General features: G+C 49.0%; 2 protein-coding genes across 2 annotated transcripts in view; one reads left to right on the plus strand and one right to left on the minus strand.

The window, feature by feature from the left end:
• LOC126008810 (protein CutA homolog) overlaps positions 1-16,627 on the minus strand; it is a 484,819-nt gene that overhangs the window by 398,391 nt on the left and 69,801 nt on the right. The gene's annotated exons all lie outside the window — the stretch shown is intronic.
• Positions 844-16,052, plus strand: TRAF1 (TNF receptor associated factor 1). The gene is made up of 7 exons (XM_049773788.1): positions 844-980; positions 3,002-3,086; positions 8,737-8,802; positions 9,508-9,918; positions 11,096-11,273; positions 12,604-12,752; positions 15,834-16,052. The coding sequence occupies exons 1-7, from the start codon at positions 844-846 to the stop codon at positions 16,050-16,052; spliced, it is 1,245 nt and encodes a 414-aa protein (XP_049629745.1).

Here is a 16,627-nt window from a genome sequence, read left to right on the forward strand (position 1 = left end):
AGTCAAATAAAAGACATTATTGTAATAACGCCCAGAGACAATATAGACGAGGGCTGGAAGGACCAGCCCATGGACGAAGAGTGGCGAGTGCAGTTAGAGAAATAACTACACCAACAACTATCATGACAACGGTAGTGAGTGAGAGTAGAATGCCTGTCTCGAATACAGGTGGGGGTATGGGAGGAAGAAAATGGGGGCATTGGTGGTGGGAAGGTTGCACTGGTGAAGGGGGGTATTCTTTTCTATGACTGAAACCCAACTACAAACATGTTTGTAATCTTGCTGCTTAAATAAAGATATAATAATAATGATAATAATAATAATAAATAAATAAATAAATAAAAAGCTCATGAAAGTTGTTTGTTTTTAAACCTGCTCTCACCCCCTCTACCACCCCCATCCCATTCACCCAGTTCTGGGGGAACCCAGGGAGGTCAACATCCCCACAGAGAATTCTAGAAAAGATAGCCAAGCTGCTAGTGCTCTGTGAGGCATTTCTGAGGAGGAGGCTCTGCAGCAGGACCTCTAACTATGCTTCCTAAAAGTCCCCCTCAGTTCCCCACGCACACTTTTCTCTCCTCCCGCTGTCTCTCATGCTGCAAAGTGACTGGACACTCTTCAGTCACCATCCCGGGGATTTTTCTCACCACAGAGGGTAATTCCTGCCCAGTCCTGGCGTGACTCAGCTGTGATGATGACGACAAGAAGCCAGAAAGCAGATAAAGTCCTCAGACTTGCCAGCTCCCTCCTCTTCTCTGACAGAGGCCCCTCTTGGGCTGCACTTTGGCCACCAGGATCTCTGAAGAGCAACCCCCCACCTGCCTGTAGCCTGGGACCCCAAGCATGGCCTCCAGCTCTGCCAGCAACACACGTTCAGCTCCGGATGAGAACGAGTTTCCCTTTGGGTGTGCCCCAACCGTCTGCCAGGACCCACCAGAGCCCGGCCTGCCTCTCTGCTGCACAGTCTGTCTCTCTGTGAGGTGAGCTGAGGGGAAGTGGGAGTCCCAGAGGCTGAGAAGGGAATATGAGGGCAGGAAGGGAGGGAGCACTGGGAAGGGGCTGCACAAGAGGGACAAGAGCTTGGAGACTTCACTGCTCTGGGCTCTAGACTTCCATGCCCTTAACTAACACAGCCTGGCATGGCCCCTTCTGCTGGGTGGAAGGAGAAACAGCCACAGTCTGGGCCCCGCCCCCCAAGAAGCTAGTATGCCCAAAGCATGGGGAGCCCCCAAATCCAGCTGGGATCCTCCCAGGGGCCACGGGGAAGGATTGCTTTGCCTACCAACCTCAGCTTCCTGCTCTGTTAGAAGCCTGGACAGCTCACCCAGCTCCAACCCCACTTACGTTTCAAAACAGTCTCTGTGATAATGAGCTAAACTCCCCTGGGGTTCACTAAGCCCTTCGTTTGCATTGTTGCCCCCACTTTTTGTTGGGCTGACTTCTCACTAGGATGAAACTTTCCCTAGAGATTTGTAGCTATGTGGCTTGCAAAGACATGCAGACGCCTAAGGAAAAGTATATCTGCATTTATGTAAAATGTGCCTGTCTCTGTCATCTATATGATGACTTATGAAGATATACTAGAAAGTAAATATTAAATTATTGTATTAAAATACAGATCGCTTGGATATGACATTAGCATGCTCCTTAGCATACTGCCTTAGCAATTATTATGCATGTTTTGTATACCTAGCTCCTTCCATTCCAGGTCCTCAGAAGAGCCTGGAAAGGCCCCTGTCACTCTCTGTTTTACACAGAACCCTGAGGGTAAAGCAGAGAGTAGGTCAGCTTGCCACACAGGCACCGCAGCCTGCATCAGTTTCCTGGTAAAGGGTTTTGTAAAAGGCCAAACACGCTGCAGCCCCTGTGTGACCTTTTTTGGGGGTTTTACAGCCTAAGCAGGTGGAGGAAAAAATAAACAAAGCCAAATCAGGCCATTGGGAAGTTCCCAGGTTGGGGCTTGGGGTTGGGGTGAGATGGGAAGGAGTGGAGCAGAGACTGACTTGTTTCCCATCATCTGGATGGTTCTAGATTCTTCTTGGGCTTTTGCAAGTGGTCTCCTGGCTTCCCTCTCCATTCTTTCACATTCAGGGTGAAGGGTGAGGTGCAGAGATGACCAAATGTCTCAGGAATCCTGGCCAATTTCTCTGTCCCCCACTGGACTTCCTTTCCTTGAAACAAGCCTGACCAGTGACACTCACCATGGGTTATGAATCACATGATAGACATTTGGTAAAGCACAAAAGCCCATGTTACCCCTTATTTTTTTATTTGATTTGCAGTGTCAAGAATTGAATCCAGTGCTTTATACCTACAAGCCAAGTGTTCTTTCCTTGAGCCATCTCCCTGGACCTCTTGACCCATTTTTATAATGGGTTATGATCTGGGCAGAGCAATAGGATTGCAGGTAGGGCATTTGCCTTGCACTCAGCCAACCTGGGTTAAGTCACCCATATGGTACCTTTGAGCCCGCCAGGAGTAATTCTGGCACAGCCAGAATTAACCCCTGAGCATTGCTGGGTGTGGCAAAAAAAAAAAAAGAAGAAGAAGAAGAAAAGGTCATTATCTTCCATGATTCCTAAAATTGATCCAGATTGAGAAAACTGAGAAGAGCAAATGGTGTCACAAATGCACCAACAAGCAACCTCAAGCCCCCGAGTCATATATATTGGAAAATTCCAAATTTATACAGATTTTGGAAAAGCCACTAGCACAGGATATAGTAATTATATTGACAGGGAAATGATGGACCACAGGCAGCAACTTGCTATCATTTCTGAAAACAAACAACTGCTCTCTATATGGAATTAACATGACTACAGAGGCCTGCAGTGACTTTAGTCAGGCCCCTGCAAACTGCACAATCACTTGTGGGCCTGGTGCTTCGAGGTTGGGAAGTAGTTCAGGGAAGTTAGGCCCAGGGTAAGCTGATGGGACTGTGGGAACCAGCTGCCCCAAGGAATTATAATAGCTAACTCAGTGGATTTTGCTTTTTCTCCAGGAAAGGCAAGGATCAGATCTGTCCCAAATGCCGAGGGGATGCAACCCAAACTTTAAGCCCAGGAAGCCTTGTGTCTCAGGAGAAGGTACGTTGGCATGAATAAGAAAAGGGATTGTTCACTTTCTCCATTTGTCAAGGTGGAGGTCGAGTGGGCAGCTTGCGTCTGGCCTGACTTGGGCTCATTTGGTTAATAAGTGATGAAAAAACGGAGAGATTCAGTCCTGAAGCGATTTTCCCAAGGCCACCAGAGGCTCTGAGTCAGATTCAGAAAAATGTCTAGAACAAGGAGCATCAACAAGACACCTGGAGCCAAAACAGCTTAGCGCTGGTTTCTTTTGGAGAACCCATGAGCTAAGAATGGACTTTGAATGTATTGTTGTTCTTGTTTGTGTGATTTTATTGGAGGGGGGCACACACAGCAGCACTAAGGTGTTACTTCTTGCTCTGCACTCAGAAATTGCTCCTGACAGGCTCAGGGGACCATGTGAGATGCCAGAAATTGAACCCAGGTCTGTCCAGGGTCGTCTGTATGCAAGGCAAATGCCCTGCTGCTGTGCTATCACTCCGGCTCCTGAATGTTTTTAAAATTAAAAAATAATCAGCTATGTGGCTCAGGTAATAGAGCATATTCCTGGTTGTACGAGGCTCTGGGTTGGATCCCTAATACCTTGACACCCTGAGCCCAGTGCAATGCCCACAATGACCCCCAAAATACTAACCATCAAACAAAGAGAGATTATTCTTAGCATATGAAACCTATACAAAGGGAGTGCACAGTAACAGAATAGTGGGTAAGGCGTTTGCCTTGCACTCTGCCCACCCAGGTTCTGTTCCACCTAGAACCCCATATGGTCCTCTGAGTAATTCCTAAGTACAAGGCTAGGAGTAACCCCTGAACACAGCCAAGTGTGGCCCAAAAACCAAAATAGAAAAAAAAATATTATATAAAATCCAAATATCTGTGTCCATAAGTAGTTTTTTGTTTTTTATATTTTTTATATTTTTTTATATTTCCTTTGTTAATGTATAATATATTACAATTTTAACCTTAAAGCAGCAGAATTGAGTAGCTATAAAAATAATGTAAGTTCCAAACTCAGTCTTCTCTGGCCCTTTGCCAAGAAAATACCAACCATCGCTCTGTCCTATCCTTTCTGTCCCTATCTGCTTTCAGACTGGAAGAAACCCTTCTCAACTCACCTCTGGAACTCTGTCCAGCTGTTTTTCAAGGAGGAAGAGACAAATTTGGAAATAAAAGGGGGCAAAGAAAGCTCATGGGCACCTCATTAAAACCCAGCCCTCCTAAATTGGGAACATTCTCCCATGGTCCGTTTGGTCCAAAGGGTCTCTGCACTGACCCAACTGGTGTATTCCCCCCAGTGTAGTTGATAAAAGAAAGAAGCCAATGTGCCTGTGCCTACAGAAACCTAGATCCCAGAGGGAAGTGGGACCAGGCACAGTGGAATTATATTGCGCCCAGAGCCACTTTCTTGCAGCACCGCCATACCATCTGTTTATCCCATAGTATTAACCTCTGACCTCTACCTCACTACCATAACCTCCAAGAGGTGCTCAGAGCTTGGCCATGGGTCACTGGTGGGCAACACATATATAAAAAGATAAGCTCTGCCCTCATAGCCAGGTTCATGCCTGGAGGGTCCTATTCAAGAAGGGACAGCAGGAGGGGACATCTGGGGAAGACCATTTTCTTCTCTCTTCCTGATGCCCAAAGTGTGTGGAATTGATCTTCCCTCTCTGCCCTCTGCAGCCCTTTAGGAAGGTTGGAGACAAACTACTTACTGTTTGATGGAGGCCGGGGTGGGTTTAGTGCCAGAATATTCTGTAGACTCAGGAAAGACAGAAGGTTAGACTGTCGAGTCCAGTTCTCTTCTGCACTGGATCTTGTCTGGTGGCTTATGTCCCTGTAGGTCAGGGACTCTGGACTCTCAACACTTCCTCCCTGGAAGGGGACCCCGAGGACAGCTTCGCCTTCCTGCTCTATGAGAGACTCTGGCCTCTTCCTCTGGGCCCTTGTGGCCATCAGTGGTGACTCTGCTCCATTTAGAGGATGCATCTAAATGAACCCCTGAACCCTGACATGCCTGGCTGGATACTTGGTAGATCCTGGTGACCAGCAAGTGGAGACTCACTAAGGAAGTGAACCAGGTTCCACTTGAAAGGGGGAGGCTAGGCCAACCTCCTGGGCTGCCTCCATATGAGTGATGCCTCCAAGGCTTGGATGCAGATTCCCCTCATCTATCTTCCCTCAGTTCTGGGGAAATGCCAGCAAAGGCAGGATGAGTTTCAACATGGAGCATGAAGCAGAGCTTCCTGGAGGAGGAGACTGAGCCAAGAGAGAGACAGGAACTGGGGGACTGGGGGACAGAAGCAGGCTGACCCATCCACCTCCTGGTTTATAAGGCACCTCACCTACTGAAAGTCAGGCCACAAAAGCGGGCGTCAAAGACCTCAGCCAGCCTCTTTGCCCAGCCTAAAATGTGTGGACAATGCCTGACCAGGTGCAGACCTTTGGTCCACAGCAGAAGCAACTTATGCACCCTTGGTAGGCTCAGGAGACCATATGGGATGCCAGGGCTTGCCAGGTCAACTGCCATGCAAGACAAAAACCATACCTGCTATGCTATTGCTCTGAACCCCCTTTTATTTTTTTTTATTTTTTTGGTTTTTCGGGCCACACCCGTTTGATACTCAGGGGTTACTCCTGGCTAAATGCTCAGAAATTGCCCCTGGCTTGGGGGGACCATATGGGATGCTGGGGTTTCGAACCTCGGTCCTTCCTTGGCTAGCGCTTGCAAGGCAGACCTTACCTCTAGTGCCACCTCGCTGGCCTCTTTTTTAATTTTTTATTTTATTTATTTATTTTTGGTTTTTGAGTCACACCCAGCAGCACTCAGGGGTTAATCCTGGCTCTGCATTCAGAAATCACCCCCTGGAAGGCTCAGGGAACCAGATGGAATGCCAGGAATTGAACTGGGGTCTATCCTGGGTTGGCTGCATGCAAGGCAAACTAACCCTACTACTGTGCTATCACTCAGGTCCCCCCTTTTAATTTTCTAACTTTATTTTAGCAGTGTGATTTATAAAGTTGTTCTGGACATTCACTGTCCCACCACCATCATTACCTTCCCTCTATCGCCCCCCTTTTCCACCCGGTCCCTTTAAAGGCAGACCCTTCAGGTCTCTACCTTCAGGATGAGACAAATCAAGCTCAAAATTAGTTATTTAGTTATTTATTTATTCATTCATAGTGTTTGTTACAATTCAACCTTGGCACCTACAATTCACATCCTGTAAGTGGTCTTGGCCTGAGCAAATCCTTGCTGCCCCTTTACACAAGGGACCAGGTACACCCCATGCCCAAGTCAGGCCTCTCAGACACGGGTGAAAGGATGAGTGTTGTCTCTGGGATCTTATTTTCTCCCTCTCTACTTCTGCTCAGAGAAAATTCCATGTGACTTTTCTTGACAGATTTCTAACAGTGAGGCAGCTCACACACACAGCCAAGGTTCAGGCTAGAGCCCCTGTTTCTTTTGGGATTTGTTTTTAGGCCAGACTTGGTGATGCTCAGGCTTACGCCTCGGCTCTGTGCTCAGAGAACATTCCTGGTGGTACTCAGGGAACCATATGGGATGCTGGGTATTGAACCTCGAACCTCGTTTGGCTGCATGCGAGGCAAAAGTCCACCCTGCTGTGCTATCGCTTAATCCTCAAAGCTCCCATTCTTGCTTCACAACCCAGTTCAACTCCTCTCTGTCCCTTCAGGCCTTGGTTTTCAGAGGAGCTGCCCCTGAGTCTCCAGGGGGACTTCCCAGGAAAGAGGCTAGACCCAAGACGTGGACTCTAGGGTCTGGCTCCACCTTCCCTTTTTTCCCAACCTCCTGACTGAGTCCAGGGTGTCAAGTAATGAGCTGGGCTGGTTCCCTTTCTACAAGGGAAACTCTGAAGCATAAAACTAATAACTCTTTTTTTTTTTTTTTTTTTTTTTTGGTTTTTGGTTTTTGGGTCACACCCGGCAGCACTCAAGGGTCACTCCTGGCTCTACGCTCAGAAATCACTCCTGGCAGGCTCAGGGGACCATATGGGATGCCATGATTAGAACCACCTTCTGCAAGCAAGGCAAATACCCTACCTCCATGCTATCTCTCTGACCCCAAAACTGATACCTCTTTCCTCCTCTGCCTCCTCCTCATCATCATCCTCCTCTTCCTCCCCCTCCTTTTCTTCCTCTTCCTACGCCTCTTCCTCCTCTTTCTTCTCTCTCCTCTTCTCCACTTTCTCCTCTTCCTCTTCTTCCTCATCCCTCCTTCTCTTCTCTTTCATCTCTCTCCTTTTCTCCTTTCCTTCTCTTTCTCTTCCTCCTCTTCCTCTTCTTCCTTCCTCCTCCACCTCCTCCTCCTTTCAGTACCCAGCAGATTCAAGAGTGCTGAGGAGAGAATAGCCAGACTCTTCGGGTCTCTCTCTCCAAGACACAAGACTCAGGTTCCTTAGCTCTGTTCTCCCTTCTGCGTGAACATGCAGTTCACCCTGCTTTCCTCACAGATTAGTGCTCTGGGGCCTGGGGTCACAGATAGACACTCACTGTCCATAGGAAAGCAAATACAGCTAGGATAGTCCTCTCCTTGGGAAACACAACACAACGGGGAAGATGGAGTTTCCTGGGAGTGCACACTTCAATGTTTGCAATGAGTGTAGGGCACTTTTCTAGGATGCAGTTTCCATCCATGAAGTCCTCCAGGGCCATACCCACCTGGGAGCAAGCTCTTCTTACTCCAGCCTCTGATGCCCTCACATCAGAAATGGCCTATTCAGAGGCTTCCTCTGAACAATCCCTATCCCAGAGCTGCATGGACTATGGCTGAGGCCCCTCCATCCCTCTCTCCTGCTAACATCTGCTTTCTATTCTTTGTTGGGAACAACTTGTGCTTCAGGCTATGGGGTGGTTTGGGGGGGAGGAGGTGACCCTGCACTAGGCTGACCCCATGTTCTCATGAGGACCCCAGCTGTTACTTACATTCAAGAGGAACAATAAGCGAAGCTTTGGGTTTGCTCAACACAGATGACTTCAGTGCATCTCTCCTTCCATCCATGTAGAATCAAAATAAAAATATATATCCATGAGTTGGATGCGGCCACCCAGGCATCGTGTTTCTAAGTCAGTGGTTCTCAAACTTTCTAAACAGGGGGCCAGTTCACTGTCCCTCAGACCATTGGAGAGCCGAACTATAGTAAAAACAAAACTATGAACAAATTCTTATGCACACTGCATGTATCTTATTCTGCAATGATTGTGTGGGGAAATGCAGTGCTTGAAAGATACGTGGTGTGGGGCAGACATGTCTCAATTTAGGATAAATTGCCAGGGAGGAATCCTGAGTGGAGTACAGCTTCCTGGAGCAGCCAGGGTGTCTGGCTATTTCCACAGTGCAGGCACTGGCCTCAGCATTGGGTGCCAGCTCCCTCGTTCCTTGGGCCAGTGGGGAAACCCTACGAATGAATTATGGTTGTGGAGATGAATAGAACCTGAATAGAGCAGCATCAGCCCCACCCAGGTCCAGTAGCTGGAGGTTTTGAAGGAACATCACAGATGGGCCAATACTAAGAGGGAGAAGGGTCAGCAAGCAGAGGAAACAGATCCGCTCCCAGAGCAGGGAGTCCTGGTGCTTGGGGGGGGGGGAGGGGGCGTGAGATATCAGTGACATGATTTTTATTTTTAGGAACACCCCAGGATGACGGAGGCTGAAGTTGAGTGCCCTTTTGCAGGAGTTGGCTGTTCCTTCAAGGTAATCTGTGGGTGAGAAAGGACACGGGTGTGTAGTTCCAGACTATTGTGTCTCCTCCATTCCAGCCCCACTAGGAATTTCCCAGTATCCTAGGACATTACTCTGGATGTCCTTCAGATTTGTGAATTTGGAGGACAGACCTCACTATGGATTATCTCCATTTCCAGGGAATTGCTCTTGTCTCACCTGACCCCTTGGTGCCACCTCTAAAGGTCTGGCCCACCCCCATTCTCCTGTCCATGGTCCTGAATCACCACCTGCAGGCTCACCTGCAGGCAGGGCAGGGTGTTGTGGCTGAATGCACAAGGCTGTCGTTGGTAGCCCCTCGGGTCCAATTACTCACTTTTTACCCTCTAGATGCCTCACGCTGCATACCAGCCAGCTATAGCTTTGCTAAGAGAATAGATGAGAGTTCCCTCAACAAACTCAGGAATGGGGGCAGGATACTCCATGACTTCCTGAAACAACTCCCTCGTACATCTCTGCATTTTTTTGTAATTTTTAATTTTTGAGCATCATACTCAGTGGTGCTCTGAGTTATTCCTGAACCTGTGTTCAGAAATTATTCCTGAAGGGGCTCAAGGAACCATAGGTGGTACGAGGAATTGAACCCAGATCAGCAGTGTGCAAGGCAAACACCCTCTCTACTGGATTATTGGCCCACTTCTTCTCTGGTTTCACTGATCAGCCCTCCTCTCTTGGCAGGGGAACCCCAAGTTCATGCAGGAGCATGAGGTCGCCTCGCAGGCCGCCCACCTAAACCTGCTGCTGGAGTTAATGAAACAATGGAAGGCCCAGCTGAGCTCCAGCCTGGGCTCCAGGCCCATCGCCCAAGAGCAGAATCTGTCGGACCTGCCGCTTCAGGCAGCTGTGGAAGTGGCTGGGGACCTGGAGGTGGACTGCTACCGGGCCCCCTGCTCCGAGAGCCAAGACACGCTAGCCCTGCAGCATTTCATGAAAGATAAGCTTCTGGCAGAGCTGGAGGAGAAACTTCGCGTGTTCGAGAACATCGTCGCTGTCCTCAACAAGGAGGTGGAGGCCTCACAGCTCGCCCTGGCTGCCTCCATCCACCAGAGCCAGTTGGACCGCGAGCACATCCTGAACTTGGAAGAGAGGGTGAGCATGGGAAGCAAGTCTGCCTGCCGGGCAAGCTCGTGGGGACCCCTTCCCCCACCTCAACTCCAGGCTTCCCCTAAACATTCTCCGAATTCAGAGCAGTTATGCAGCCCTCAAAACCTAATTCTCATGACCTGGGATCTTCCTGGAAGGGTTTCAGAGGAGAAGACACAGTCCAAGTAAGCTCCCAAGTGTGACAGGTTTTGGGGACTGAGTTAGTCTTGTAGTAATAGGCTACTCCCTCCTCAATAGCTCTTTCCATTGGGGGCCCATTCCATGATCAGAAGGTCATTCCTTACACTAACCTCAAGCCAGCCTCTGTTGCCCTCGATTGAGCTGAACTCTTTACCCCACAAAACAAAGCTCCCTTTCCATTTTCAGAGATGAACAGTCAGTAATTATATCCTCCCTGACCGTATCCTTCATGAGGTTCGCCCCATTCCAGTGCCTTCCCCCATTCTTAGGGAAATGCCACTTCATGTTGTCCTCATAATCCCTGGCTCTGCCTCTAAAGGATTCCACGTGAAAGAGGTCCAGACAAATTCCATCAAGTTCACTGTTCTGTCAGTTCTTGGCTAATTTTTTTGTTTTGGTTTGGTTTTGGTTTTTGGGTAATACTTGGCGGCCCTTAGGGGTTACTCCTGGCTCTGTGCTCAAGAAATTGCTACTGACAGGCTCAGGAGACCATATGGGTTAGGGTTAGAGGGTTACATATAGGATTAGGGTTAGGGCTACAGGGTTAGGTTAGGGTTAATGTTAGGATTAGGGGTTAGGGTTAGAGGTTAGGGTTAAGTTTAGGGGTTAGGGATTAGGATTTAGGGTTAAGGTTAGTGGTTAGGATTTAGGTTAGGTTTAGGGTTAGATATCCCTGGTCTGATTATACCAGTGTTTATGGGATTAGTACCAGACTCCCATGAACTTGCTTGGGAGATAAGAGTATTGCATTTTCATGCCGATGCCTCCAATTTGTGTGACTTAAGCCACATTGGAGCACGAGTCACACTGGTGGTACACACCAGCATCAATGTGTTAAGTGTGACCAGCTGAACCTGGTCAGGAGCTGAGGCAGATAAAGGACAAGCTGTGTAACCAAAGTCCTGATGGTGCGTAGATTTCACCAGAGGACAGATACGAAAGGCAGTTACACAGGAGCCAGACATAACAGGTTTTCTCATAGGTTTTGGAGCTGCAGCAGACTCTGGCACAGAAGGACCAGGCCCTGGGCAAGGTGGAACAGGGCCTGCACTTCATGAAGGAGGCCTCTTTTGATGGCACGTTCCTGTGGAAGATCACCAATGTGGCCAGGCGGTGCCAGGAATCGGCCAGTGGCAGGACCATCAGCCTCATCTCCCCAGGTATCCATTCTACAGGGTTCCACCCAGCTGGGTGGGGAGGGAGACAGGAGGAGGAGCCTCCAATTCAGCCCATAGCTCTGCTAGGCCCTCCATCACCTCTCTGAGTCCCACTGATATCCCACGGATGCCCCGTGTCATGTGCTGCATGTGTGGAAGCCCATGTGCTTAGGAATGGAGCTTGTGCAAATGAGAGGTGCATAAAGGGGGATAGGGAACCCATTGGGTCAGAGATTGGGTCTTATGGAACCAAGTCCCACATGGTAGCTGCAGATGCAGCCGGACTTAGTTGTCACACAAAGTAGCTGGATTGTTGGATATGGCTCTGTGAGCTGGTGAATTTTGACTCTCTGTGGAAGGCACATACCACTCTATATATGTGCAAAGTGCTAGTGCTGGGTGCTCTTCCTTTCCCCAGCTGCACTGGGGAGTCATTAACTCAGGGAGTCATTCAGGAGGATTTCTGCAGGATTGCTGGCTACCCTCCTGGACAGTCCCAAAACCAACTCAGCCAGCAAGGGGGGGATCAGGAACTCTGGGGGAGTCAATGGACTCTCCAGCAGTGCTGCTCGCAACGAGGGTTAGAAGGATGAAAAGATTCTTGGCTGCAGTGTGAGAGAGCACACACACAGACACTGTGGGGGTCCTGTTAGAACAGTTCCATCTTTATTGTGAGAAGCAGGGTTTTGTTTATATAGGGTACAGATGTTTGAAACTGGCCAAACGGGGTAATTCTATAAAAGGACAATGTCAGTTGGGCTTGCAGCGTATTTTCTCTACCTCAGATATATCTGTTTTGGTAAGGGTTGGTGCCACTGGCTAATCTTGCTTTTGTAAAAATGCCAGAACCGAACACACAGTTTGTGCCTATTCCTTACCATGGTTAAGTTTTTATCAGAGCACATCCCTTTACTGAGTGAGGGTGAGGGCAGGAGATGCAAAACTAATATCATATCTCTTTGCTCAGCGGGGTTGAGGGCTGGAGATGTAAAGCTGAGGGTACAACACAGGATCAGAGTCATACAGCACAGTATTTGCCTAGCATGCAGCTTCATTCAGCCAGCAGGGACCTCAGTCCAACAGCAGCACCTTCCCATGACTGAATCAGAAACTCTGTTGGGCATGGGGGTGGCAAGCCAACAGTCACTGGTTCTGATGGCCAGTAGATTGTGTCCCTAGGCAGCGTGATCTCCAAGCAGTATCTGCTGTCCCTGGAAAGAATCTTAACTCCAAACCCAGATTTCTCAGCCAGGAGCCCCCCACAGGGGGTCCCTGTCTGCAGAATCTGGTTTCTCTCACTGCTGCTGTGTTGATTCCGCTCTCCCCACTGCAGCTTTCTACACGGCCAAGTACGGCTACAAGTTGTGCCTTCGGTTGTATCTGAACGGGGATGGCACAGGGAAAAGGACGCACCTGTCCCTCTTCATTGTAATAATGAAAGGAGAATACGATGCTCTGCTGCCGTGGCCTTTCCGGAACAAGGTAAGGGCATTAGGTGAGTTGGGGGAAGACAGTCCTCAAACCTTGTTTATTTTCTTATGCCTTGGTCCAGGTTTAGCCAGCAATTGGTCCTATGACACCTGCCCCCACCCCAGTCAGCCCTTTGCCCTCTTCAGCTGATCTATTTCCTCATTTCTAAAAAAAGAGGCTGAAATTGCGTCTGTTGCCAGAGATTCTTCCAGGGTAGAAATTTTTAGCAAATGCCTATACTAGCTCTGTCTTGCTCACAGACCACCTGAGTTCAATTCCCAGATAGGCATCCCCTCTGGTTCCCTGAACTCCACTAGGAGGGATGTTTGAGTGCAGAGTAAGAAGTAAGCCCTATATCACGATATGTTGCACAAAAACCACAAAGAAGCGGAAGAGAAAGAGAGAGACATGGAGAAGGAAAGGAAAGGAAAGGAGAGGAGATGAGAGGAGAAGGGAGGGGAGGGAAAAAGGAAAGGGAAGGAAGGAAGGAAGGAAGGAAGGAAGGAAGGAAGGAAGGGAGGGAGGGAGGGAGGGAGGGAGGGAGGGAGGGAGGGAGGGAGGGAGGGAGGGAGGGAGGGAGGGAGGGAGGAGAGAAAGAAAGAAAGGAAGGAAGGAAGGAAGGAAGGAAGGAAGGAAGGAAGGAAGGAAGGAAGGAAGGAAGGAAGGAAGAAAGAAAGAAAGAAAGAAAGAAAGAAAGAAAGAAAGAAAGAAAGAAAGAAAGAAAGAAAGAAAGAAAGAAAGAAAGAAAGAAAGAAAGAGGGAGGGAGGGAGGGAGGGAGGGGGGGAGGGAGGGAGGGAGGGAGGGAGGGAGGAAGGAAGGAAGGAAGGAAGGAAGGAAGGAAGGAAGGAAGGAAGGAAGGAAGGAAGGAAGGAAGGAAGGAAGGAAGGAAGGAAGGAAGGAAGGAAGAGAGAGAGAGAAAGAAAGGAAAGAAAGAAAGAAAGAAAGAAAGAAAGAAAGAAAGAAAGAAAGAAAGAAAGAAAGAAAGAAAGAAAGAAAGAAAGAAAGAAAGAAAGAAAGAAAGAAAGAAAGAAAGAAAGAAAGAAAGAAAGAAAGAAAGAAAGAAAGAAAGAAAGAAAGAAAGAAAGATGGAATGAAGGAAGGAAATAAAAGGAATTAAAAAAAGCAACACGTGAAGCTGCAAACTCTGGATCTATTCTTATCTGACTTTCTGGAAAGACAAAGTTATATAAAGAATAATAAGTTTAGGGCCCGGAGAGATAGCACAGCGGCGTTTGCCTTGCAAGCAGCCGATCCAGCACCAGAGGTTGTTGGTTCGAATCCCGGTGTCCCATAGGGTCCCCCGTGCCTGCCAGGAGCTATTTCTGAGCAGACAGCCAGGAGTAACCCCTGAGCAATGCCGGGTGTGGCCCAAAAACCAAAAAAAAAAGTTTAGGTTTGGGGAGGCCAGAGAGATAGCATGGAGGTAGAGTGTTGGCCTTGCATGCAGAAGGACGGTGGTTCAAATCCCAGCATCCCATGTGGTCCCAGAGCCTGCCAGGAGTATTTCTGATCATAGAGCCAGGAGTAACCCTGAGCGCTGCTGGGTGTGACCCAAAAAAAAAGAAGTTTAGGCTTTGGGGTCTGTCTGTTGGGGCCTGGGTGGAAGGTTGGATGTGTGAAGCGAGTAGACTGACAGCAGTAACACAATTCTCTACATTCTACCAAGGCTGCCTTTCACCCCCACAATGTATCCCCTCCAGGGGAGCCTGATGAAGCAGTGGGCCCTGGTGGTGATAGGTGGTGGGTGTCTCTGTGGTCCAGTGGTTTCTATGAAAACCCCCGGGGTGTGGGGAAAGTCTCTATTTTCCCTTCAAGTTCCCTCAGGCACCTCAAACTGTTCTGACCAAAAGGCTTGTGAAAATGTTTCTGAGCAGAGGAAGGGGGGAGATTAGAAGCCACTGCAGGTGGCAGCAGGGTAGGGTCAGAAGGGGACCCAGAGCTGAGGAGGAGGGGATAGAGGAAAAGAGGAGGTTGTGGGGTGGGCCCTTGGGTCCAGGTCTGAGTCAGCAGTTGGGGGATTCCCATATCTGTAGGGGTGACCTTTAAACTACCAACCACCAAATGTATTTCATCTCTTGAGGCCTGAACACCAAATTTTCTTTTTCTGAGTTTTTATTTTTGTTGTTGTTGTTGTTAGTTTGGTTTGGTTTTTGGGTCACACCCAGTGTCGCTCAGGAGTTATTCCTGGCTCTGCGCTCAGAAGTCGCTCCTGGCAGGCTCGGGGGACCATATAGGATGCCAGGATTCATACCAGGGTTCATCCTGTGTTGGCCGCATGCAAGACAAACACCTTACCGCTATGCTGTCACGCCGGCCCACAACACCATGTTTTCTTTCTTAAATAAATTTAGACTCAGTGCTTTACAATTGTGTCCGTGCCAGATTTTCAGGAATGCACCAATTCCACCGGCAGTGTCAGCTTCCCCCCACTCCTATTCCCAGGTCCCTTCCCCCCAGCCTGTCTCCTTAGCAGCAGACACTTATTTCCCAAAAACTTATTGGTTTTTGGATTTTAGAGTTGGCCCCGTGAGTCCAAGACCACCTCCAATAAAGTTTAAAAGGGGGTTTATTCGGCTAGCCAAGATCCAAGTCCTATCGAACCAGTGGAGGTGACAAGGGCCCTGAGTCAAATCTTCTCAGTTTATATAGAGTTGGGTTTTTGTTGTTGTTGTTGTTGTTGTTTTAGTTTATAAAGAGCTTTACAGGCTTCAACAACTCAAGCATTTCACTGGTTAATATAATAATGCAAGAATTTTATCCATCTAAACAGAAATCACATCATGCTTAGGGCTGATGTCTCATATTAATGCTGACTCAACTTTGCGTCAGGGGATCTTCATCTGGTGGAACATTCAGACCCACCTACTCCCTCTATTTCAGCTAAACAGGAGGGTCTTGCCCTTTACAGGGTGGGTACATTTTGCTTTGGGGCTAACACCCTCTGCCTGTGGGGAAGTTGTAGACTGGAAAAATAATTTACAGTGGCTTTTCTGGGGGCTTGGGACCACCTTGGTCCTAGGCACAGGGGGCTTTGGTTCTCACACACGGGAGATGGAGGAGTCTGAGCCCCTGCCCCGGCCACCTTCATGCAGGTCACCTTCATGCTGCTGGACCAGAACAACCGAGAACACGCCATCGACGCCTTCCGGCCTGACCTGGGCTCTGCATCCTTCCAGCGGCCCCAGAGCGAGACCAACGTGGCCAGCGGCTGCCCTCTCTTCTTCCCGCTCAGCCGGCTGCAGTCCCCCAAGCATGCCTACATCAAGGATGACACTATGTTCATCAAGTGCATCGTGGAAACCAGTGCTTAGGAACCTCAGGAGCATCCGCTTGGATTTGGGGGTGGGGTTCTGCCCTGGGTGCCCCAAGCTCCAGGGCTCGACAACAGGCTGGCCTGAGTGAGCAGAACTGACACCTGGACCCTGGCGCCTTGAGCTCAGGGTGACAGGAAGGGACTGAAAACAGGAAGGGGCAGGATTTCTGCACTGACCAATGGCCTCAGAAACTGGAGTGTGCCCCAGCCCTGAATAGGGACGTTGACTCTTGCTAAGACCAGGAGGATCTGCAACCGAGCCTGAGGGGTATCCAGCAAACACACCCTAAGGTTGGGGGGATCTCTGTGCAGCACCTCCTGGATAATGGGAAATATGTGTTGGGGCTCTCTGGAATTAGGAACTGAGAAAAATGGGCTGTTGCTCTGAATTCAGTCTGCCCCAGGTCTAAGCCATAAGCTCAGGGCTTGGACATCTCCCAGGCTCCTTCCAGAACATAAATATCTAGATCAAGTCCTCCTACTCAGGTAAGCAGGACATCTGAGAACCTTCTAGAACCTGTCAGGTCCCCCATTCCAAATGACTGTCACCCTGGGCTAGTAGTCAGTTCCCCC

The sequence above is a fragment of the Suncus etruscus genome, chromosome 5, assembly GCF_024139225.1.
Source record: "Suncus etruscus isolate mSunEtr1 chromosome 5, mSunEtr1.pri.cur, whole genome shotgun sequence".
Classification (NCBI taxonomy): Eukaryota; Metazoa; Chordata; class Mammalia; order Eulipotyphla; family Soricidae; genus Suncus; species Suncus etruscus.